This window comes from Lontra canadensis, unplaced genomic scaffold, assembly GCF_010015895.1.
Source record: "Lontra canadensis isolate GAN:19392208 unplaced genomic scaffold, GSC_riverotter_1.0 scaffold87, whole genome shotgun sequence".
In the NCBI taxonomy this organism is placed as follows: Eukaryota; Metazoa; Chordata; class Mammalia; order Carnivora; family Mustelidae; genus Lontra; species Lontra canadensis.
In genome coordinates, this window is record NW_022631081.1 from 654,364 (window position 1) to 677,497 (window position 23,134).

Sequence of the window (23,134 nt, forward strand, 5' to 3'; positions counted from 1 at the left end):
CTAAGGACGTGGAGTTGGCTTACTTTACATGGAAAAGATCCCGAGTGACTGGTTATGTTCAGTTGTTGGTTTTAGGTGTACTGGTTGTTATGACACGGAGACCTCTCCATAGCAGGGGGCAAACAGGCACGACCCCAGCTGTGCCACCCAGCGCCCTCCAGCTGCCCCTCCCCTGAGTCCCTCGGAAGGGCCACATGCCAATCATTAGAGGGTTAATGCTTGGCACAAGTAGGGACCTCGTACTCAGCTGCAGCTGGCATCATTTTTGATTGGTCTGTGTCCGCTAAATCCCTTAATTGTTCCGAATAGTGCTGTGGAATAGAAGCTGTCGTAGGACAAGATACAGCCCCTGTACTTTAAGGACTTGCAAGTTCAACCCTGATGGTAGCCGGTGCTGCCTCCCTCCCTTCCCTCCCTAGCCAGGGAAACCCGGGCAGGATGATGAGGCTGGACACCAGGCAGGTGGGCTTGGGTATATTACTGTCGGACAGACAGGGCATCTCCTCATGTCTCTCCAGCAGCCCCTGGGGATGGAGCAAATACTGCAATGATTAGGCTGAGCGTTCTGGTGGCCCTGGGGGCTGGAGTTGGCTTGCGCCCAGTGACCAGCCTGGCTCTGCCTCCCACCCCTGTTCAGCTGTTGTGAGCCTGTCCAGCCCCCCACGTGCCCGCACCTGTCCGATTACAATGGCTTCCCTGCCTCCAAGAGGCTCTCCAGCAGCTGAACAGCAGCAACTGTTGAAATATCCCTGCCAAGGCTTCTGGGGGCAGATTACAGGGAGGATGGGCTCTGTCCCCACCCCTGCCTGAGCCGGGCACACGTGGGGCCAAAGTCAACCTCCAGAGACTGTGGTTAGGTCGTGAGCGTGTGCTGTTTATTACGAGATGGGGTTCACTTTGCCGCTCACGGGCTCCCTTGAGCTCCTCTGCACAATGGGGTAGATGGGATTACACCCACTTCTCAGAGGCGGGGACTGGGGTTTAGAGAGGTCAAGCAACTTGCTCAAGGTCATGAGGCCAGACAGAGGCTGAGCCAGGACAGGAGTCTATGTGTTCTCTGCTCGGGCAAGCTGCCTCGGGAAGGGCCAATCTAGGGAGCAAGGTGGCTAGTGTGGCCACAGAGGCCTGGGTAGGCAAGTGTCCCACAAGGCTGCAGGCCGTGCTCACGTCAAGGGGCACAAGTGAAGAAGCAGAGCTGAGCACAGGATGGGGACAAACTGTCACCCCAGGGCCGAGCCAGAGACTCAGAGCCAGGACGCAGAACGGACAAGCCTCAGACCACAGCAGGTGTCGGCACCGTGGGCCAAGACGTTCCTGGGGCTGGAGCTCATGTGTCTGCGAGGCTGTGAGCCCTGACTGGCTTTTGTCAATTTAATTTTCTTGTCTTATGTGGTAGCTAACTGGATTCTCTCCTTACCCTAGCAGACCTGGTGCCCCACCCAGCACAAGGTCCTCATGTAATCCTTGCAAGGAGCCATCAGACTCTGTCCCCAGTTTGCAGGGAGGTGAAACGAAGCTAAGAGAGCTGACTTGGTTTTCTGAAGGCCAGGCAGCCAGGGAGAGACAGGGAGAGGCTGGAACCACCCTGAGGCAGAAAGAGACCCATAGTGAATGTTGGGAGAGCTGGGTTCTAGGTCCCACCACCCTGTGTGGTCGAGGCCTTGCTTTTCTCATCTGTAAAATGGACGTGTATGAGTTGCCTCTTGGCCTCAGTGATTCTGGGGGCACCACCTCCCCCGCAGAGCGGACTGGAGGTTTTGGTAACTAACAAAATCCAAAGGAGGAGAGTCCATGGGTGGGATTGAGGGAGGGTAGAGTTACTTATCTTGTTTGGCCCAAATCCTGCAGGTCAGCAAGGAGCTAAGTGTGGTTGTGGCCTCTCTCTCCTAGACCCCAGAAATTTCCACTAGCCAACCCAAGAGCAGGTCCAACAGTGGCACCAAATCTGGAAACCAGCAAATTAGCCAAGGCAACCAGTCAAGCTCTCCGCAGAACTCCAACATTCCGGCCAAGGAGACTGAGGGGGTCAGCCCCACAGACCCCGTGCCAATGACCAGCATCAATGGCGAGAAGCCTCAGGAATCTGGCACCGGGGAGACACCGGCCAAAAAACCCTTGCCCTTCAAGAGAGGTATGCGGAGGGGTGACGTGCTGCTGATGGTGGCCAAGCTGGACCCGGACTCAGCCAAGCCAGAGCAGCGGACCCAGGCCCCTGATGCTCCCACCTGCAAGACCGCACCCCCGGCCACAGACCCTGGAGGGGAAAAAAAGGGAGGGACTCCTGGGACTCGTGGTCCCCAGGATGGCACTAAGGACGCAGCCCCAAAGGCTGAGAAGACTCAGACTGAGGGTACTGGGGACCCAGGAAAGGTGCTACCAACTAAACAAAGTGCAGGGAAGAAAGGGGGTGGGACCCCCCAGACCAAACGGCTGAAAGGGAGTGAGGTCCAGGGGAGAGAGGGGCCATGCGAAGGGGAGAGGCAGGAGACAGCAGAGAAAGGGGGAGGGGACCCCCCAAACAAGATGGCAAAGGGAAATCTCTCCAAGGAGCAGGGTGAAGGGAAGGGGGCTGGGGCCCAAATCCAGGTGAGAAAGTGGGGAGTTTCCCTGGGCAGAAGGAGCAAGTGGGACGGTTCCCAGAGTAAGAAGGACAAAGAAGGTATGCTCCCAAGAAAGTCAGAGAAGACAGAGGAATCACAGAGCAAGGAGAACAAAGTGAGCCAATGGCAGGGGCAGCCAGGGAAGGTGGGGGAAGCTCCTGGAAAGGTAGAGAAAATGGGGGAGCCTCAGAGTGTGCTTGGGAAGGCAGCGGAGCCCCAGGCTAAGGTAGTCAAGAAAGGGCAACCTCAGGGTGAGTCTGGAGAGGCAGGTAAAGCTGGGGGGAAGACAGAGAAGGGCTGTACAGCCCCCGAGGAGGTGGGTGCAGGCAGGGAGACCCCAGCGCCTGCTGGGAAGGAGGGCCAGCCGGAAAGTAGAGGGCAGAAAACTGGGGAGTCCTGTGTGGGAGCAGATGATGGGGCCGAGGCCCTGGAGTCGGAGCCAGAAGGACCCAGACTATCTGCTCTGGAGGGCCAGGCAGAAAGGCCTCAGACTCAGAAGGAGAGTGAAGAGGGGCCAGACCGGCCGGAGGGGAGCAAAGACTCGGATCAGGTGAGGGACTGCAGCCCCGGCGAGTGGGGCGGGGCAAGAGGGGCCCTCCAGAGAGAGAGGGATGGGAAAGACCTGCTCCTGGGGGTGAATAAGGCAGGATAGGAGATGGACAGGGAATTGGAGAGGGACGACCTGCTCAAGAAGAGGGCATAGCACTTCTTCTTCGATACGCTTCTATATGCTGGGGTCTGGAGGCCCCTATTATCCCTGTCCTGGAGGAAGCATGAAGGCGGTCCCAAGGGTGGGAGATGTCCACTCATGGTGTCACATGGTATTTCTCAAACTTGGGGTTGTGCAAATTGTAGAGTGCTCAAAATGCAGATTCCTGGGCCACGCCTCAGAGCCTCCATTCAAAAGGCCAGGGGTAGGGCCAGCGCATTTCCCTGCAAATAAACAGCCCCCTCCTTGCTCTCCCTTAGGGAAATTCTGATTTCAGTGGTCCCAGATCACACAGTGAGAAACTCCCATGTAAAAGGTTCTCTGCTGACTCGGTGTTGGGGGGTGGGGCGGGCAGTGTCCTCTTGGTCTGATTTATGTGATCTTTGCTCTCAGGCTCCCGAGGACAGATGGTACGAGGCAGAGAAAGTCTGGCTGGTTCAGAAGGATGGATTTACTCTTGGTAATCAGGGGTGTTAGCACCTAAGTAGGGGAGGGTCTAAGTATTTTCTTCTCACGTCCCCTTCACTGCTAGTCATATTTGCTAAATCACAGTTTGCGGGGAAGGTGGGTGCAGGAAGGGAGGGGCAAGGAGCAACCGAGTCTAGGATAGGAAGTCTGTGGCTTTTGGATTGGGAAGAGTTGAGTGTCATTTGACCCATGCAGCTGATCTTTCCAAAGGCAATTGCCCCTTGGGAATTCATTATTTAACGAAGTCACTAATGCCCTGAGCATTGTTTGTCTCCTCTAGGGTTCCTTGAGGAAATGAGGCATAGTGCAAAGGGCCAAAGAGATTTCACCTCCCGAGCCCACTTTTGTCAATTTGTTGTGACCACACTCTACTGAGAAGCAATTATGCGTCCCCGTCAGAACACAGCTGTGCAGAGTGATTGATTAGTGATGTCTGCCATGGACCCTGGAATGGGAAGTGGCAGTCCGTATGGCATTGTCTCCCCTCCCGAGTCTAGATACAAGATGGGTCAGTGCACCTCAGTACCAGGGTGCCTACCCTGAGCCTGGCACTGAGCCAGATGATGAAAGCCCAAGTGACCCAGACTCAGCTTCTGGGTCATAATTTGATCCTTCTATAAGCTCTGTGGTCTGACCATTCGGCTTAGAGCCTTTCTCTCTCTCTCTCTCTCTGGGCTGTCACCAGCAACTGTGCTAAAGCCAGATGAGGGAACAGCTGACCTGCCGGCAGGAAGGGTACGACTTCTCATCGATGCTGACAAAACCATCACCGAGGTGGATGAGGAGCATGTTCATAGGGTGAGCCCTACATCCCCCTCCCCGCCTGCTCCACACCTTCTTTCCCCAGCCCTGCAAGAGAGGTCCTGTACCTGACTGCACATGCTGGAGGGAGTGGTAAGGAAAACCATCATTGACCTCTGTTGCTCTCCTCCCAGTATATTGTCATGGGGTTGTTGCTCTATCCCAGTGTTCTCTTAGCGAGGACACAAGAACAGACATATGTGTCAGAACTGGGAGTTCTGCTTGATCCAAGAAAGTGCTTGCTTTTCGTTTTATGGACATTGCAAATCGTACTACAATGCATGTTTCCCTTTTCACCCTGGCTGCCAGGGAACTCAGAGCCAAATGTGCAGCTCTAGCTTAGGTTTCAATGGCCTACTATTTGGGGGTATTAATGTTTCTTTTGGTTGAGAAATCCAACTACATTTTGTTTACTTTTTGTAATACACCATAAATCTTTTTGAGATTTAGAGTCTAATTATGGGGAAAAAGGGTCCTGTCCTGGTCCTCTTCTACCTCTCACAGCCTACTAATTAAGAAGATGTTTCTTCCAGCAGCTCCTTGTGGGTCTCATTCATTATTCCTCCTTTTCTGCCCTCTGCCGGCCCCAGGACCTCTACTCCTGCTGGTATTTACAGTTTGTAGTGGGCCCATGTCCGCTGACCTGCAAGGAGCCCAGGCTTAACCCAAACCCCAGAGCACTGGGCCCAGAAAGCTCTCTGAAGCTGGAAAGAATAGTAGGAAGGCTTTTAGAATGGCTGCCCCAAGGAGAAGTTTCAGTCATCCCTTGCTTCTGGAAGAATTTGGGCATATTTCCAAAGGATCAATGCATGATGGGCTATCAGAGAAATGGGGCTGTTTGGCCACTGGCCTTCATCCCCGAGTCTCACAGAACACCTGCAGGACTCCCTGGCAAGACCGAGAGAGGGGGCAACAGGCACGCACACTTGCTTTCTCTGGAACAACCCCCTTCTTGTGGTGTTTGAGACACGGGAGGCTGTCCGGATCTTGCTGGCTCTCTTTGGAGCCTCTCCCCTCCCTGGGCAGTGATGGCAGGGTTGTCCTTATTTCATTTGTATGGTTCTATTTCTCTCTCTCCGGAGTCCTCACTTTCTGTCCTGGTCTGAGGGAAACAGCTCTCTAGGGAGAGGGTCACTGGGGCCGTGTGTGTGTTCGAGCGTGCGTGTGTGCGTGTGTGTGTGCATGCGCGCGCGTGTGTGTGTGTGTGTGTAGGGGTGATGGCAGTAGTATGGAGGCCCACAGGACACTTTGCGTGATGCTTCACAGGCCAACCCCCCTGAGCTGGACCAGGCTGAGGACCTGGCCTCCCTGGTCAGTATCAATGAATCGAGTGTCCTGAACACACTTCTCCACCGCTACCGGGCGCAGCTGCCCCACACCTTCAAGGGGCCAGACCTGATCATCCTCCAGTCCCCAGGGTCCCCAGCGCCCTCTGCAGGCAAGGTAAGCAGGACCATGGGGACACGGCCAAGGCAAGGGCGCCTGACGGGTGGGGTGGTGTCCCCTCTGCATCTCAGGGGAGAGCAGGGGGCAGCTGGAGCCCTCTGCAAACCTGTCTGTGAGTCTCATCCTGCCAGATAGAAGATCTGGGGCATTGTGGGCATCGTGGGCATCAAGGACCACCTGAGCCCCCCTCCGGAGAGGGGAATGATGGATGAATCAGGGTTGGAAACAAACAGGGGCATTAAAGACTATAATCATGACAGAAATATTGAACGAATATCAGCTCTGGGCCAGATGCTACTTCAAGTACCTTTTCAGAGTATCTCAGCTAATACTCACACATCCCTGAAAAGATAGGACCTTTACCTGCCGCCTGTTGTAGACGAGATCTGAGGGGCCAGCCCTCCAGTTCCGCAAGGGGGAGAGCTGGGGGTGAAACCCAGGCCGCCAGCATTTTTGCGCCTCAAACCCCATACTGCACATTCGAGGGTTCCAGACTCCCACATAATTCGGGAACCAGAAGCCCCGATTGATTCTGCTTTTCCTTTTTTTTTTTCCTCCCTGCAAAGTGGAGAAATGGCCGGTTTTGGGCAGACTGTCCCAGAAAATGCAATCTCTCAGCGCCCCCTTGTGGCGATGTCTGCAGCCACACCCTGGCCACCTGAGCCAGATAGCCTCCTGGTTCCCCAGGCTGTGTTGACTGGGATACTGAGGGAGAGTCTCCTCGATGAAGGGGCCTGGGGGGACAAAAGCAGGGAGGAAGACAAACAGACTGTCCTTGTGGTGATTCCGTTCTGGAGGGGGAAGACAGGCCCCCACTGACAAAGACAATGGTGGGTAGAGCAGCTGATTGTTGGGGAGAGAGTGGGGAGGCCGGGACCAGCGGGGACTGATCACAGCAGGTCTTCCACGTGGCTGTAAGGATTCTGGCTTTTTCCCTGAGCATGATGCCAGCTTCTGGGGGAGGGGGTCTTCACAGAGGTGGGAGACGGTCTTCCGTGCTGATGGAAATGAGATCTAGTGCAGGCAGGACACCTGCTGGAGGTCTTACTTGGGCACCGTGGCGAGGACTTCGTGATTGGGGAAAGCACAAGCCTCTAGCACAGCTGCTAATGCCCCCTGGGTGCCTTGGAGTGATCACGACCTCTCTTCGGCCTTGTTGTTCTCTCGTCTGTTAACTGGGGATGAAAAGCTACATCTTGGGGGGCCAAGGGACAAATCTATCCATCGCCCCCGAATGATGCTAAATTCCATTAAAAAAAAAGGGCTAGTGGTGCTGAATCCCCCTTCAAGACCCCTCTTCTCCAGGACACACCACACCACCCCATCACGTGCTCCCCAGCCCCGCTGTCTGGGGGCCTGTGCACCCTCCCTTCCCTTGCTGTGAGGGCTATGCTTCCGCTCGTGCAGCCTCAGGCCTCTGAGCCCCCCAAGAAGCTACATGGTTCCTCTTGCTCCTTGGAAGCTTCTGGGAGATTTTGTACAGAACCCTACAGTGAGCCAGATTCTCGCTGACTATTCTGGACTGAGGCATTCTTTACAGAATCTGAGCTGAGAAGCCGAAAGTGCAGGCTTTGGAAATATGCCTTGTAAGGAGTTAGGTGATGCCCCAGGCCCCTGTTACTCTGGGATAGGGATGGGACCCCCTCAAAGGTCCAGAATCCCAAACCCAAACCTGAAACCCCCTTCTACACTTTGGCTGAGTCACATGTGGTTCCTCCAATGGCCACCAGGTGGGAGCAGTGACCTGTGGTGAGCCTGGGCCTGGGGCCACCCCCAAGATGGGCTGGGTGGGCACTGGGGCGACGCTGGCGGGGAGGGCTCTCTCACTGGGGATGGCTAGGAGTTGAGTGTGTGCCTGGGGGCGCAGGGTGCGTGGGTGTGAGCATGGGTGTGAATGTGTGCAGTGTAGACAGGTACAGCTCTGTGTAACTGCGGCCTCTGCCACTGTTGGATGTGTGTGCCCGTGAGCACGCCTATGTGCCAACATGCAAGGCATGTGTGCATATGCACACCTGTTTATGTACAGAGGGGCCTGGATTAGGAGGATCCTCCCTTTGTCCTTCTAGCCCCCCGCCCGCCCCCGAGAGGGCTGACAGGTGGGATAGCCTGTTCCCTGAACTTCAGCGTTTCCAGAGTGGGAGGCAGTGTTGGGATTCAGATCCTAGAACCTTCTGCCTGCGGCATGCCTGAAGGCCAGCCTGAAGGCCATGTCCAGCCAGTGTGGGGGCGTGTCCCACCTTTGCCAACTCTGGGGATCCTGCTGGGCCCTGTTTTTGTGTCAAGACAGGGACTCATTATTGTGTCTGGGTGTCTTGGGGAGGGGAGCCCTGCCGACGACTGGGGGTGGCCCTCAGCCCCAGGCCAAAGGTCCAGGTGAAGGGAAGAGCCGCCATGTGGGGGTTTGAGGCCCTGGCCCTGCTAAGGCAGTGGAGAGGGCAGATGGGGTGTCGCTGGGCCCCATATTCACCTACTTGTCATGCCAAGCTTTGGATGTCCTCCTCCAGCCGGGCCCACTGCCCTGTCCATTTTGGATGTGTGTGCCCTTTCCACATGCCCTTTCCACTGACCACTCTGCCTCCTGTCAGCCTCTTGCTTTCCACCCAAAGGCCACACTACACTAAGCAGACTTTGCCAAATGCACCAGTCGCTGGTTTCCCCTAACTTGCCCCACCCTTACTCCCCAGGGTCTTTGGCATAGCCACGACCCCCTCTCCTCCTGCAAACCCTCCCTTCCTGAGCTCCAGGTCTCCCCTGTCCTGGTTTTCCTTCTGTCCTGCCGGCCCTCCTCCTCAGCCTCCTTCACGGCTGTTCTCCCTGACTTCCCCAAGACCCAGTGCCTGTCCCACACCTCTTGTCTCCTCCTCTTTATTTATTTATTTTTTTAAAGATTTTATTAATTTATTTGACAGAGAGAGAGAGAGAGATCACAAGTAGGCAGAGAGGCAGACAGAGAGAGAGGAAGGGAAGCAGGCTCCCCGCTGAGCAGATAGCCAATGCGGGGCTCGATCCCAGGACCCTGAGATCATGACCTGAGCCGAAGGCAGAGGTTTAACCCACTGAGCCACCCAGGCGCCCTGTCTCCTCCTCTTTAAACACCCACTTCCTTGGTGATCTCATTCAGGCTCAAGGCTTTACAATGTCTCCCGTGAGATCTAGTTTAATTCTTTGTTTTCTTTATCATCTGGCTCTTCCCAGCAGAAAGCAAGCTCCATGGGGCAGGGCTGTTTTGTTTTAAGTCAGATTCATTAACATATAATTTACATACGGTTTGATTCAGCCTTTCCAGCCTACAGACCTGTAAGTTTCATCCACACACGGGTAGTTGGGTAACCAACTGCACCATCAATTACAGGGCCGTTCCTAGTCCTCTGGTCCCTGTATAGTCACCCTCCATTCCCACGTCCTGCCCTTGGAAGCCACTGATCAGGGTTTTTTTTTTTCTGTCCCTAGAGTTGGGCCTTTTCTGAAAAGTCATGTCATTGGAATGGTGCAGCCAGTCACCTTTGAATTGGCTTCTTCTACGTCCCACGATGCATTTCATGTTCACCCATGTCACTGCAGCCACTGGCCCGTGGTTCTTGTACGGCGTGTGTGCCCTGGCCTATCCACTCACTGGGTGACCAGCTGTCCTGATTTCCCCAGGATGGAGGGGTTTTCTGGAACAGGGGAGTTTCAGTGCTCAAACGGCGATGGCTGCTTACGTGCTTTCCCTCGTTAAATGCAATTTTTGCCAATGGTTGTCCCTAATTTCCAGTGATTTTGAATATATGTCCAATAAAACCGGTGCCATTGAAGGTTTTTGGTGAACACACACAGTTATTTCTCTAGGGTAAATACTTAAGAACGGGATTGCCGGGTTGGATGCTGAGCGTACATCTCACTCTTTCTCAGAGTGACCGTGGCATTTTAGCCTTCTTACTAGCGTTGTATGAGAAGTCCAGTCGCTTTGTGTCTTCGCCAGAACTTGGTAGTGGGTGTTAAAAATTCGTTTTTTAACTTTTTAGGCATTCTGATAGGTATATAATGGTATCTTTTCATGGTTGGTTGGGCTTTCCCTTCCCCGATTTGTATAGTGCTGTGCCCCCCAGTGCCCGGAACAGTGTCTCACATGTAGTAGACAATCGGTAACGTTTTTTTAATTGAGTGAAGAGTAAATGAATGGCTGAGCGGATGGCTGAGTGGACTTCAAACTGTTATGGCAAACCCATGGTATACATGGCACTGGCTACCCCATGCCTCGTTCTGTTTCCATGGCAGACATGACTAATCAATCTTGCCGTTTTATCAAGCTGCCTTATTCCGGGCAAGTACTAGCCAATAATGAGATAACACAAGCCTCCGGGGAGCAAGAGAGGAGATCCAGACCTGGAGTGGGCTCCAAGCCTGCTGAAGGACTCACAGTGGGTCAGGGCAAGACTAGACTAACCCAAGGCTGGGCTTTTGCTGGTTACCTTCGAGACTCCTCTGAAAAGGCTGGGGTAGGATGACAGGACTTGAATCTGGGCTCGAGGCTGGGGTGGGGCACCCACCAGGGTGGGGCACTGGCCGGGGTGGGAAGACTGAAGCCTGGGATATCTTCCTGCAGGTGCCCAAGGGCCGCAGGGAAGGCCTGCCAGCCCATCTGGGCTCCTTGGCGCAGCGGGCATACTGGGCGCTACTGAGCCAGCGGAGAGACCAGAGCATCGTGGCCCTGGGCCGCAGTGGTGCTGGGAAGACCACCTGCTGTGAGCAGCTCCTGGAGCACCTGGTGGCAATGGCAGGTGGTGTGGATGGCAGGGTCTCAGGTATAGTGGTCTCCAGGGGACAGGTGTTGGGGGTGGGTTGTGGGGGAGGGTGGGGAGAATTGAAGCGGGCACTGGGTTTCTCCTCCTTATGTCCATTCAGCTAGCATTCACTGAGCATCGATGGGCAGACCCTGTCCTTGCTTCTGGGCAGGGCCACCTGTGATTCATTGGACAACTTTCCTCAAGACATTCACAGCTATGTGCAGAACAATCATCATATACTGACATTGTTAGAACTAAATGCTTGCCTGCTGTGTGCTGGGAAATCATCCTAATAAATACATAAACCTATGATTGTATGATGTAAATGATGTGCCCCTTAGAAAAGGTGTCCTTGTGCAGTGCACAACCTGCTCAACTGTACAGAGAACCCAGTAAGTAAAGACAGAAGGGCAGGGCCTATGTTCATGAGGATTTGACAACCAGAAGGGAAACCGACCTTCATATATATTCCAAACTTGAATGTTCTGCACACAGTGCTAGCAGAGCTTGTTAGGAGAGAGGTGGGGCGGGGGAGGGGGAGGGGCAGAAGAGAGGGGAGTGGGGATTTCCTTGGAGTGGGGAGTGGAGATTTCCTTGAGGTAATGATGTGTCAGCTAGGCTTTAAGGAGAGATGTGAGTACAATGATTATCCCCATCTTCAGATGGGGTATCAGAGGAATAGAGAGGTTGACTTGCCCCAAGTTAGATAACTAGCAAAGGCAGAGCCCATATTCAAATCCCCTTACTACTGTGTGTGCTGCTGTCTCACTACAGTTGTTCCAAACCTTTATCAATCACCTGCTCTTCACCTGACTCATGTTAGGGGCTGGGGATAAAATGGGGAGAGGCACTAGTCTTGGCTTTCTCAAAATGTAGTTCTGCTGTGAGTGCATGTGTTGGGGGGTGGGAGTCAGGATAGGCTGTACCCAGGTGCCTGGCACAGTGTCTAGCACATAGTAGGTACCCAATAAATAGTTGTGGAGAGACTGGAGGGCTTTTCAAGGCTGCTGCTACCCTGTGAGCTCCCTCAGAGCAGGTCTGAGAATGTTCATGCTCTGCCCTTCTGCGTCAGGCCCAGGCAGCCCCTGTCATCGGGCTGTATCTATCCTGGCCCTGCGTGTCTCCCTTCCTTGACTCAGTCTTGCTCCTCCTGCACCCTGCTTGCAGTACACAGCCCGGGCAGCAGTGAAATGTGTGTGGTTTAGTGCTGAGCTGGAGAGGTGGTGGGGAGCCTTCTGGGGCTTGGGGCCAGATGGGCTTGGACCAGTGAAGTTGCCAGCAGGGAAGGTAGTCCTCTGAGAGGTGGGGTGGCAGCTCCTGGGCCATAGGTGATGCCTTGCCCCATGCCTCCAACAGTGGAGAAGATCCGAGCTACCTTCACAGTTCTCCGGGCTTTTGGCTCTGTGTCCACGGGCCACAGCTACAATGCCACCAGGGTCGCCATGGTGATGTCGCTGGACTTCAATGCCACGGGGCGAGTTGCAGCCGCTCAGCTCCAGGTGGGTGCTCTGGTCAGACGGGGGTGGAGGGCCCTGGGTGCTGCAGTGTCCCAGTTCTACCCAGCAGAGGTCACGCCTCCACCTGGGACCCTGGCATGTATCCTAATGGCTGTGGATCCCCAAGCCGTGGCCCCCTCCTCCCTCAGCACCCCGGAGCATTGCTAGCCCGTCTGCACCTCCGAATGTCGCAGGGATGAAATATTCATGGGTAAATATGTAACCCAGCCTCTCATTAGGTGGATCTTAAAAGCATAAGCTGAAATTAAACAGACGCTCGCCAGCCTTCTGTGGCCCTGCTGTGTGTAACCAACACATGGTCTGTTTGCTCCTATCTCCACGATCACCCGTGCTGCTCCCCTTCCCACCTCAACCATGCTGCTTGAGCAGAAAATAGGATTAGGTTATTAGAAGGATGGTTTGTATGCTGAGCTGGGATAATGTCCAGACTCAAAGAAAACTCACCGATGCCAAATAAGTCCTTTTTCTGTCCCGGCCCTGCAGTTCCCCTGTTAATCACCACTTGGGTCAGGTTGGTAAGCTTCTGTTAAATATGAATATGTTGGAGAGTGGCTCCATTTAATTGTTATTACCTTTGGATGCTTTCATTGGAATGAGTCTACAGCAGTAGTCAAGTCCCCGAACGGGCTCTGAATCAGTGGGAAAAAGGAGGGCGCAGGTTCCACACGGAGGTGTCCGACAGAGTGCGGCCGTGAGCTGTTGCCCCCAAGAGTGCATCAGGGCAGAGGGGCGCGCCCCAACGGGGCTGCCGTCTGGTGCACCCTGCGGGCCAGCCACGTCGTGTCCATTCCTATTGCAGACAATGCTCTTGGAGAAGAGCTGTGTGGCCCGGCAGCCAGAAGGGGAAGGCAATTTTGAGGTTTTCTCCCAGATGCTGGCAGGGTTGGACCTGGATCTCAGGTGAGTGATGGCATCTTTGAACTTTGCAGGCGGCCAGGACTCATTCAGGTTGGTTGTTCAGATATGACCCCGGAGCACGTTAGCTTCTTGTCCCCTGGGTGTATGTGGTTTATGTTCTTCATGTCAGGGCTTCCTGGCACTTAGGAAGGGCCACAGAAGGGCAGGGAGTGCAGAATATTCCAGAAATGGGACTAGGGCCTGGCGCAGGCGCTGGGGCCATCCGGACCATGGCAGGGAGCCCTCTGCCATGAGGACCATGCGCTCTGCCAGGCCCCTGGTGTGGGCAGCCCCTCCCTGACTTCCCGTCCCTCCTCTGCTTCCAGGACGGAGCTGTACCTGCACCAGATGGCGGAGAGCCACTCCTTCGGCATGGGCATATGGCCCAAGGTAAGGAGGAGGTCCTTCTGAGGGGTGTGAGGATATGCATGTCCCTGTGGCCAGGGTGGGAGCATGACGGAGGGGGTCCCTGCATGACTCTTCTCCTTTGCCCATGGGGGACACGGTTGGCAAGGACCGGTCGTGTGGGGGACGCAAGGGTTACCTTTGTGGGGCCTGGGCTTGTAGGGTAACTGGGACTTGTACACCTAAGGGGAGCCAGAGGTGGCATATGGAGAGGTAAGCGTGCAGGCTCCGGGCTCAAACCCTGCCTCTGACCCATATTAGCTACATGACCTCAGACCCAACCTCTCTGAACACCTGTCTCCTTTTCGGGCAAATAATGTGAACAGTAGTATCTACCTCATCGGGTCGGGGTAAGGGTAAAAGAAATGATGTACACAAAATGTGGAGCACAGGGCTTGGCCTAGATCCATCAATCTGGTACAATTAATAGATATTACTGGTGATTCACATGGGTGGGTGCAGTCCGGGACGGCTTCCTGGAAGACACGCTCTGTGAGTAGGACCTGGAGAGATGGTAGTCTCTTGTTTAAAAACAAAAGCAAGGTGTTGACTTGTTTGCTTATTCTTTTATTCATTTGTTTATATCTTACCATTTGTTTTCTGAGTCGCCCCCACCCCGCCACACCTACCACCAGCTCCTGTGCCAGGCCTGTGCTAAGTGTTGGGATTATGGTCTCCATTCATGAATTTTTACTCAATTGGGAGAGAGGGATGCAGGTATTAGTGCAGTCGTGTGAGATACGAATATGCCAGACTTGCCCAAGATGCTGTGGGCACCAGAGGATAGTTGAAAGAGCTACTTGGTCTCAGTCAGAGAAGGCTTCTTAGCTACAGGGACATTGAATAGGGTTTTGAGGATTGAATAGGAGTTCACCACAGAGAGGAGGATAGATGATGTGAAACTCTGTGAATTGTGGACTGACCAACAGTGATAGAAAATAGGGCAGTGGTTGCCTGTGCACTGCGTAGGGCAGGAGGAGGGGAGAAAGGGTGATAAACAGGAACTTTTGGGAGGTGATGGATTGATGGATATGTTCATTGTCTTTATTAAGGTGATAGTTTCATGAGGATATGTATCAAAGTTTGTCAGATTATACCTTCTAAGGATGAGTTGTTTAGCTTTTGTCAATTACACGTTAATGAAGCTATCTACACATAAACACAGACACACACACACACACACACACGCACACGCACACACGCACACACACTGTTGGGTACTCTCCAGAGTTACTGATTCAGTAGGTCTGGGGCAGGTCCTTGGAATCTGCATTCTTCCCAGGTTCCCGGGTGATGCTGCTGGTGCTGGTCCAGGAACCCCCCACCCCCCTGCCCAAGGACCACTGACACAGAGCTGATTTCTGCAGTAGGAGTAAGAGGATGCGGCTGTTCCATCTTTAAATTCTGGGGGCTAATCCACTCTTCCTCCGACACCCCATTTTGCTGGCAGGCGTCCACAGTATGGTTTTCTTCCAGACCCTGTCTCCCCATGATTGGGGAACTATAAGAACCCCAGACCTTGACTGTGACTGCCCCGGATGAGAGGCTATCCCGGCACTGGGCTTTCCCATTTGTGTTCATGAACTTTGGCCAAATGTATCCATTTGAGTGTGCAAGAGGATTGTTTTTGAGGAGAAGAGCTCCAGCTTCTGGTCCTTGTGTGCTCTCCTCAGCCTGACTTTTTGTTAACAGTCTGCACACAGGAATGGGTCACAGCGGGAATCTGTGTCAGGCAGGCTTTTGAAGTAGATTTCTTTTTTTGTGTGTTTCTGGGGGGTGTTTTCTTTAGACCAGTTGATTTATGGAAACTGGTAGTGTGTTCCTTTGTTCTCTCTGCTACCTGGCAGGTATCCAGGGAAACTTTCCTCAGTGTTCTAAGAACAAAAATAAAATCTGAAAGCTCACTGTTCTTTGATCCCAGCCTGGGCTAGTTTTCTGGGGCTGGGTGGTCCCAGTACTATCTCAGTAAGGGCATGTGGTGGTCAGGAAATACCCCCCAAGAATGGGAGTTGCTAAGTACAAGCTCTCCAAGTTGCCAGGTTAAGCACACAAATATACAGGATGCCCAGAACTTCATCTTGTAACTGACCAGATGTACAGCACGAGGACTATAGTTCATAACTGTGTTTATTGCGTACGTCTAATTTCCTAGGAGAGTGGATCTTAATTGTTCTCGCCACACACAAAAATGGTAACTATGTGAAGTGATGGATGTCTTCACTAACTTCATTGTGGCAGTCATTTCAGAATGTGTACCTATACTAAATCATCTCATTGTACACCTAAAAATACACAATTTGTATCTGTCCATAATAACTCAGTAAAACTAAAAAAAAAAAATCTTACAGGATGACCAGTTAAATTTGAATTTCAGACACACATAGAATTTTTTTTTTTTAGTATAATTATGCCCCAAATATTGCATGGGCAGGCCTGGAGGCTGCCTGGAGGAGGTGAGCTGGAGATTGAAGTTGGACGGGGTAATGAGGCCAGCATTCCTGCTCTATCAGATACCCATCATTTATCAGAGATTCAAATTGAACTATATGTGCTGCATTTCTACTGGCAAATCTATAGCTCACTTCATCCCTGGCCAAGTCTCCCCCTCCTCCTAGCTGGTCCCACGGACTCAGATCAGTTCTGCTCTGACATAATCTGTCTTAAGGTCCTCCTTGCTCCCAAATTAAATGAGAGGAGGTCCATCAAATACTTGGACACTCAGATTGTATTATCATATTATGATTTGGATTATTATTTGCTATTACCTTGTATGGCAACATGGGACCAGTTGGGTGGGGCAAGGCTTCAGGGACCCATGAGGCCCCTAGTCCAGGCCCCTTGGCAGTCCACACCTTGTTTTTGTCTCATTGACCTTATCTCTATCCTCTAGTTTATATATTTAATGTAATATTTATTTTGGGGGCACCCGTCTGGCTCCGTTGGTGGGGTTTTTGACTCTCGATCTCGGGGTCGTGAGTTTGAGCCCCATGTTGTGTGTAGAGATTACTTTAAAAAAACATATATATATAGTGTATGTACACAATATATATACAGCAATATACTCTCTATATAAAACATATACAATATATATACAATAATGAGATGATAAATATCTTTGTGCATCCATCCTGGGCCTCTGTGCCAGTATTACTATCCCCTGCTTCCCAGGCTCCTGTCCAGGGAGAGACACACACACACACACACTACTTGTGTGTGTGTGTGTGTGTGTGTGTGTGATCCCATTGATGACAATCTCTCATCATGTTTCATGCTGTCTGTTTGCTTATTGTCTGTCTCTCCACCATCCTAAGGTCCAAGAAGATGGAGGTCTTCTGTATTCGCTTCACTGCTTATGTATTTTACAAGGCCTGGCACTGAGCTGGGCACACAGCAATAAATGTTTGTTGAGTGAATAAATGAACAAGCAGTCCCCCTCACAACTTGGCTAAAATCGCATCTTTTCAATTTTTTAAAATTTGCGGCCATGGTAGGCAGAACTATATTAATTGTAATTTAATTTAACCCGCTGCATCTTCAAAGACGTTTCCTGGGGATTTGGGGATCTTGTGTCTCTCTTTGGATCCAATGCCTGTGTCCTGGGAGCTGGTTGGGTTGGGGAGGGGCGGTTTGCTGGGAATCGCAGAGGAGCCCAGAGAAGGGAATTTGAGAGTTTGGGGCTCTTCTTCTTCAGCTGGCCTGACCTCTGCGGTCCTTGAACATGGGGTTAGGAGCACCGTGGGGCTGGTGCAATGGGTGGGTAAAGTCTACCTCGGTGTCCACGGCTCTGATTCAGGGGCGCTAACCAGTGGCAGCTCATTGACATTGACATTGACTCATCAATGGGTATTTATTGATCTCATGGTGTCCCAGGCGCTGACAGAGAGATAACGCAGCTGGGTCTCTGTCTCGAAGGACTCAATGGCCACAGTAGCAGATCTTCGAAGCCAGAATGACAGGTGCTTGAATTAGAGGTGTGTGTCGGCTGAGGTCAGGCTGGGAGGGGTAGAGGCATATCCAGGAGGGCTGCCTGGAGGAGGTGAGGATGAGCTGGTCTCGTGGTGCACTGAGTGAGGTCAACCAGGGGCAGTGAGGCCAGCATTCCTGGTCCTTGGAGCACCTGATACAAAGGGGAAGGTGGAGTGTGGCTGCAGAACCCAGAATGAAGCGCGGGGGACTGTCAGCTGGAGGGGGGCCTAGGCCGGAAGCACTGAGCCCTGTGGGCTGGTTCCTGCCCCAGGTGACTGCCTCCACTCAGACTGTCACTCCCAGCTCCTGGTCCCTGCCCTGTGCCCTTGCTTCCTGCCACTTTCAGCTTTTAAATGGAACTCATCTGAGATCTGTCAGGGCACTGGGACATATTTGAAATCACAAAGCTTTCATATTATTTTCTTCTTCTCTATAATTTATTTTTCTGCAACCTAGCCTGATTTTTTTTTTAAGTGCCCAGCAGCAGTGATAATAATAATAATCTTTGCCTCCCAGCAGTGTGCTTTTGGCTGTTACTTTCCAGGCTTTGGCCCAAGGCACATTTATTTTTTATGACTCAGTTGTCAACTGTGGAGGAATGGTCTCCAAATGGGAAGATGGGAGATCGTGTCCTCTTGCCAGGGGCTCTGCCCAGAGCCCTCCCTTCTTGAATCCTCCTAATGGTCTTTTGAGCAAAGGGATTATTATCACATCTGTCTTTCAGGAGCAGTAACCAGGCTCAGAGAGGTGAAGTTACTTGCCTAAGAGCACACAGCTTGGATGTGGCAGAGGCAGGGCTGGACCTGACCCCGAATCTGGCACTATTGCCTGGACCCCTCTGTCACCTTGATTCTGTGTCATGGCTGAAGGCCACATGCTCTGGGGTCCGACCCACCATGCCCTCTTGGGCCATTTGTCCTCAGTGTTTGCACCTGGGGAATGGGTAGAGCCATACCCAGCTCCTCCATCTGCTCCTAGCAGTGGGGACAGTAGAGTTTCTGGCAAGTAGTGAATTTTCTCCTGCCCAGTCGGGTGGCTCCAAGGGCCTCTCTGAGCCTCAGTTTCCTCCTCTGTCAGTTGGAGAGACCCACACCTACCTTATAGAGTAGAAGTGCCCAGTGTAGCAGGTGCTCAAGCCATGTTTCCTCTTCTCCCTCCTTAAATGGGATCCCAGTGCCCAGAGAGGGTGTGAATGGATCAGATTGAGCATGCGGCAGAACGGCTCAGCTATGGGGAGATCCAGGCTCCGGGCCATCACCGGTCCTGTCCACCCCACATTCTCCATGAGGTTCACCCACCTCTGTGGGCACCAATGTTTCTTTTGCAAGAGAATCAAGTGCATGTTCAGCGTTTTCCTTCTAAGGGCTAGCTTCAGGGAGGACGGTGCTCCCGTACCAGCTTCCCCTCGGTGGCTGGGGAGGCCTTCAGTAGCCCTGGGCTCCATCAGAGAGCAGCTCCCAGATGCACCCCGAGGCTCCCCACTGCCCTTCGTGCAGCGAGACAGGCCAGCACGATCAAAGCACCACACTCCCCCAGCCCCACGTCCTTCTGCTTGGAGACACTTCCTTTCCCTGCGCCCCCCTCCCACCGGCCCACCAGCACATTCTGTCTGCTTCATGCACCACTACTTCCAGTAAGCCTCTGACCCTCCCCAGAGGTTCCCAGCCCCCTCCCGCTACCCCTGCCCTCACTCCTGCTGTCATTCAGTTTGCGCATCTGTCCCCCTCGAAGGGGAGCCTCTTGAGGGCAGGGCCATGCCCGGTTCACCTTCCATGGAGTGCTGGACTTGCCCTTGAGCAGCAGTTGGGGAGGGTGTCCGGGAAAGCAGAACAGCTTGGGTAAAGGTACAGTGGGAAATACTCCGTGGTGCACGGGGGCCAGCATTTATTAGGCACCACTCTGTGCCAGACACTATGCTGTATGCTTTTACACATGACTCATTTATTCCTCACAGTGGCTCTGGGAGGAGGGTGGGCTACGATTTCCATTCTACAGGGGTGGAAACTGAGCCCCAGGACGAGGGGAGGAGATCTGGACAAAGTCACCGTGTTGGGGAGCAGAGAGTCTGGGGGATATCTGTCTCTGTCTGCCTCCGAATCCAAACCTGGCCTCTCTCTGCATTGTAGGAATCTCTTGGGTGCTCTAAGCACAGCCCAGTCTAATGTAGAGAGAGTATTCCGGATTTTTTTTTTTTTTTTTCCTCACTAAATTACCTGCAGTCTTTGGTTGACCTTGAGTCTTTGATTGCCTCAGATAAACTCTGGGCACGGTGTGATTTGGCTTTTCTCTTTTTTCATTATTTTATTTCACTTTTATTTATTTATTTGTTTGAGAGAGAGTGAGCACAAGCAGGGGGAGTGGCAGGCAGAGGGAGAGGGAGAAGCAAATTCCCCGCTGAGCAGGGAGCCCAACGCGGGGCTCAATCCCAGGACCCCAGGATCATGACCTGAGCAGAAGGCTACACGCTAAACAGACTGAGCCACCCAGGTGCCCCTAATTTTTTTTTTTTTTTTGGATTGAGGTGAGACATAAAGCGTATACAACACACTAATTTTTAGTTTCCAACTCAGTGATGATTATATTCTTATCCACACCTGCAGCCACACCCCAGATCAACACCTAGAACATGCCTCATTCTGACAAAGACTCCCTCAAGTTTCTTTGCCCGCAGGTGTTTCCCTCTCATTCTAGAGTCATCAACCAGGCTTGTCTTACCGAAGGCTAGTTTGGCCCATGCTTGAACATTGCAGAGATGGGAGTCCCAGGGTGCAGAGCCTTTGGTATCTGGCTTCTCTGGCTCAACCCGGGTCTGTGGGATTCGGGATTGCAGTCATACCCACCAGCAGCTCGTTCTTGTTTGCTGCCAAGTGATTCTCCAACACTGTGCCCCAGCCACACGGCCCTTTGTTTACTCCTTCTCCTGTGAACAGACGCTTGGGCTGTGGCTTGACTTATTGCACTAGCTTCACTGATCTCTCTGTGCATGACTGGGATGCAAGGATGAAGGGAGGGGCTTACATCCCAGCATTAGGCAGCGTGTTCAGTTCCCTGGAAATTCAAGGCACTGGAAACATCTTCCTGATCCTAATTGTTTGGATCAGAAACAGATACATTTGTCTCTTTATATTTTCTATTGCAACAGAGCCGTGGGGAGGGGGTGGGGGTTGGGAGGGGAGGGAGAGGAAAAGAAACAGATTAAGCTTTAGGGAAAGTTTCTCCTTCTCTTCACATGAGCTAAGTGGCGGATGATGGAGTCCGCCTGTAATTTAAAGTCAAATGCTCAGAGCTGACAGTGGGAGCCATAATAAATGTGTTGCCACTGTCCTTTTGGTGTCCTTTCGCTGCTGCTTTGAAATCTCATAAATAACCGAGAACATGTTGGTAAGATGCCTTCCTTCCCTCCGTTTGCTGCAGCGGAGCAGCTGTGGTTGCTAGGTTGAGCTCCTGGTTGCTAAGGATTTTGTGGTCCTGTGGTGGCCCAGAAATATGATGGATCAGTGGAACATGCTTTTGCTATTAATTGAAATATTTTCACAGCGAATCTTTCAATGTCACTGCATGCTTTGACGCCGTCCCAATTGGTTGCGGATCTTTGCAAGACTTCTTTCCTAGTTAGAAGTGGCTTGAATGGAGGGGACAAGCGGCCTGGACTGAGAATCAGACAAGCCTGATTCTAGCTCTGCATCTTCTGATATTCATTTGCTGTGTGACCTTGGGCCGGTGTTCTCCCCTCTCTGGGCATTGGATTACACAAACTTCAAGGACCTGCCAGCTTTAACAGCCTACCGTTCCTCACCCACACTCTGTAAGAGGGCCAAGTGCAAATCAGTTCCTCATTATCTGCGGGTGGATTAGTGACAAAAGAATTCTTGTCCCCAACTCACTTCCTCACAGCCCAGCAGGTTTCTGGGCTGAGTCTCCTTGGCCAGATGGTGTGTGCAGGAGTTTCAGACTAATTTTAATATTCAATCAAACATAATTGGGATCATAAATCTGAAAAAGAAAAAAACAACACCCTACAACCCATAAACATCTGATCATGTCACTTTCTCTTTCCTCCTGCTTAAAAATCTTGGGCAGTTTCCCATCACTTGTACTGGGGATAGCAAACGGTTTCCACTTCAGTTGCTGAGACAGATCTGTTGGTGTCGGCTGCAAGGAGTGGTGTCCTGAGAAGAATCGGGGACCCACTGGCTTGCTGCGGGCTCTTGATCGATTACTGATGTCTGCCACAGGTGTGGGAGTGCAGATGGGGGTGCGTATTTGCCAGTTGGGGCTGGAATTTAAAGCCCGTGCCCTTAATGTCATGGGTGAGAACTTCCCAACTGGCACCTGCCAACTTCTCGAGCTCTCTCTTCTCTGTCAGTCCCACCTCCAAAAATACCTCCTTCTGTGCCTGCACTTAGAGGCTCCCATGTTGTGTCCTCAGATCTCCTTCGGTCCTGTCATTACCTCTGCTTGTCGGGACTTATTGCATTAAATTGGTCAGTGATGCCTAGTCACCTTCCAAATTCAATCTCAGGTTTGTTTTGCCTTCTGTGACTATCTCTATGACGCTTTTGGGTGGGATTCATCAGCGCCTTCCTGCCTCGGAGATCCCATCGTTGCCCGGACCCCAGTTATGTCTCCTTCCACTGCTCCCTTGAGAAGCCTTCCAAGTCAAGTCCTGGGCTCTCTTTGGCTTTGCATCCTCAGAGCCCAGTACCAAGCAGAACTCCAAACCAAAAAACATCTCCCAAACGAACACACGGATGAATAAAAATGACAGCGCACTCCAAAGTCAGATAGAAGCAATTTCTAGAACTTTCCCTGCATTCGGAGCCCTGAGTGTCATTTTGGCACAGCCTAATTGTGGGTGATTTACTGTGCTAATAAACCGATCGCATGTTCCCCCAACCGTGAGTCCTGAGTTGGAGCTTTGCCTTTTCTCCACCCTCATGGCCTCTTCCTCTCTCCCCTTCCTTTCTCAGCCTGAAGACAAGCAGAAGGCTGCGGCTGCCTTTGCCCAGCTCCGCTGCGCCATGGAGACGCTGGACATCTCGGAGGGTGAGCAGCGAGCCATTTGGCGGGTGTTGGCAGCCATCTACCACCTCGGCGCAGCGGGGGCCTGCAAAGGTACGTGCTTCCTGCCGAGCTCACCTGTGCCGCCAGCTGCCTGTGTTGGCAGGTGCCTGACAAGGCCCTTCGATCCATGAGGAGGGACAGGATCACATCTTCTGTGTCTCTAGGACTGTTCTCTGGGAGACTGTGGGACCAGGCACGGTGAGATGGAATGGGGCTAGGTTTTTCAAGGAAACCTCGTAGACCAGCATTGTTCTTTCTCGAACTTTCTGTGGTGATGGAGATGTTCTCCAGCTGTGCAGTCCAGAACCAGCCCTGAGCTGCCTGTGGCTATTGAGCCCCTGACATGCAGCTAATGCAGCTGAGGGCTGGAATGTTTCATCGCATTACATTTTCATTAACATGAATTTAAATAGTCATATGTAACTAGCGGCCGCTGCGTTGAGCACAGAAACTCTAGAACACCTGAGAGATAGCGGAGTCGAAGCAATAAGGGTG

General features: G+C 52.4%; 1 protein-coding gene across 1 annotated transcript in view; it reads left to right on the top strand.

Annotated features, from left to right (window-relative positions):
• The window catches only part of MYO18B (myosin XVIIIB), a 248,035-nt gene that overhangs the window by 16,426 nt on the left and 208,475 nt on the right, over positions 1-23,134 (top strand). Inside the window, exons 4-12 of the mRNA XM_032883267.1 lie at positions 1,891-3,150; positions 3,703-3,769; positions 4,463-4,575; positions 5,845-6,021; positions 10,610-10,808; positions 12,147-12,289; positions 13,107-13,207; positions 13,531-13,594; positions 22,546-22,690. Of these exons, the coding sequence (XP_032739158.1) occupies positions 1,891-3,150; positions 3,703-3,769; positions 4,463-4,575; positions 5,845-6,021; positions 10,610-10,808; positions 12,147-12,289; positions 13,107-13,207; positions 13,531-13,594; positions 22,546-22,690 (2,269 nt within the window). The remainder of the gene's footprint in view (positions 1-1,890; positions 3,151-3,702; positions 3,770-4,462; positions 4,576-5,844; positions 6,022-10,609; positions 10,809-12,146; positions 12,290-13,106; positions 13,208-13,530; positions 13,595-22,545; positions 22,691-23,134) is intronic.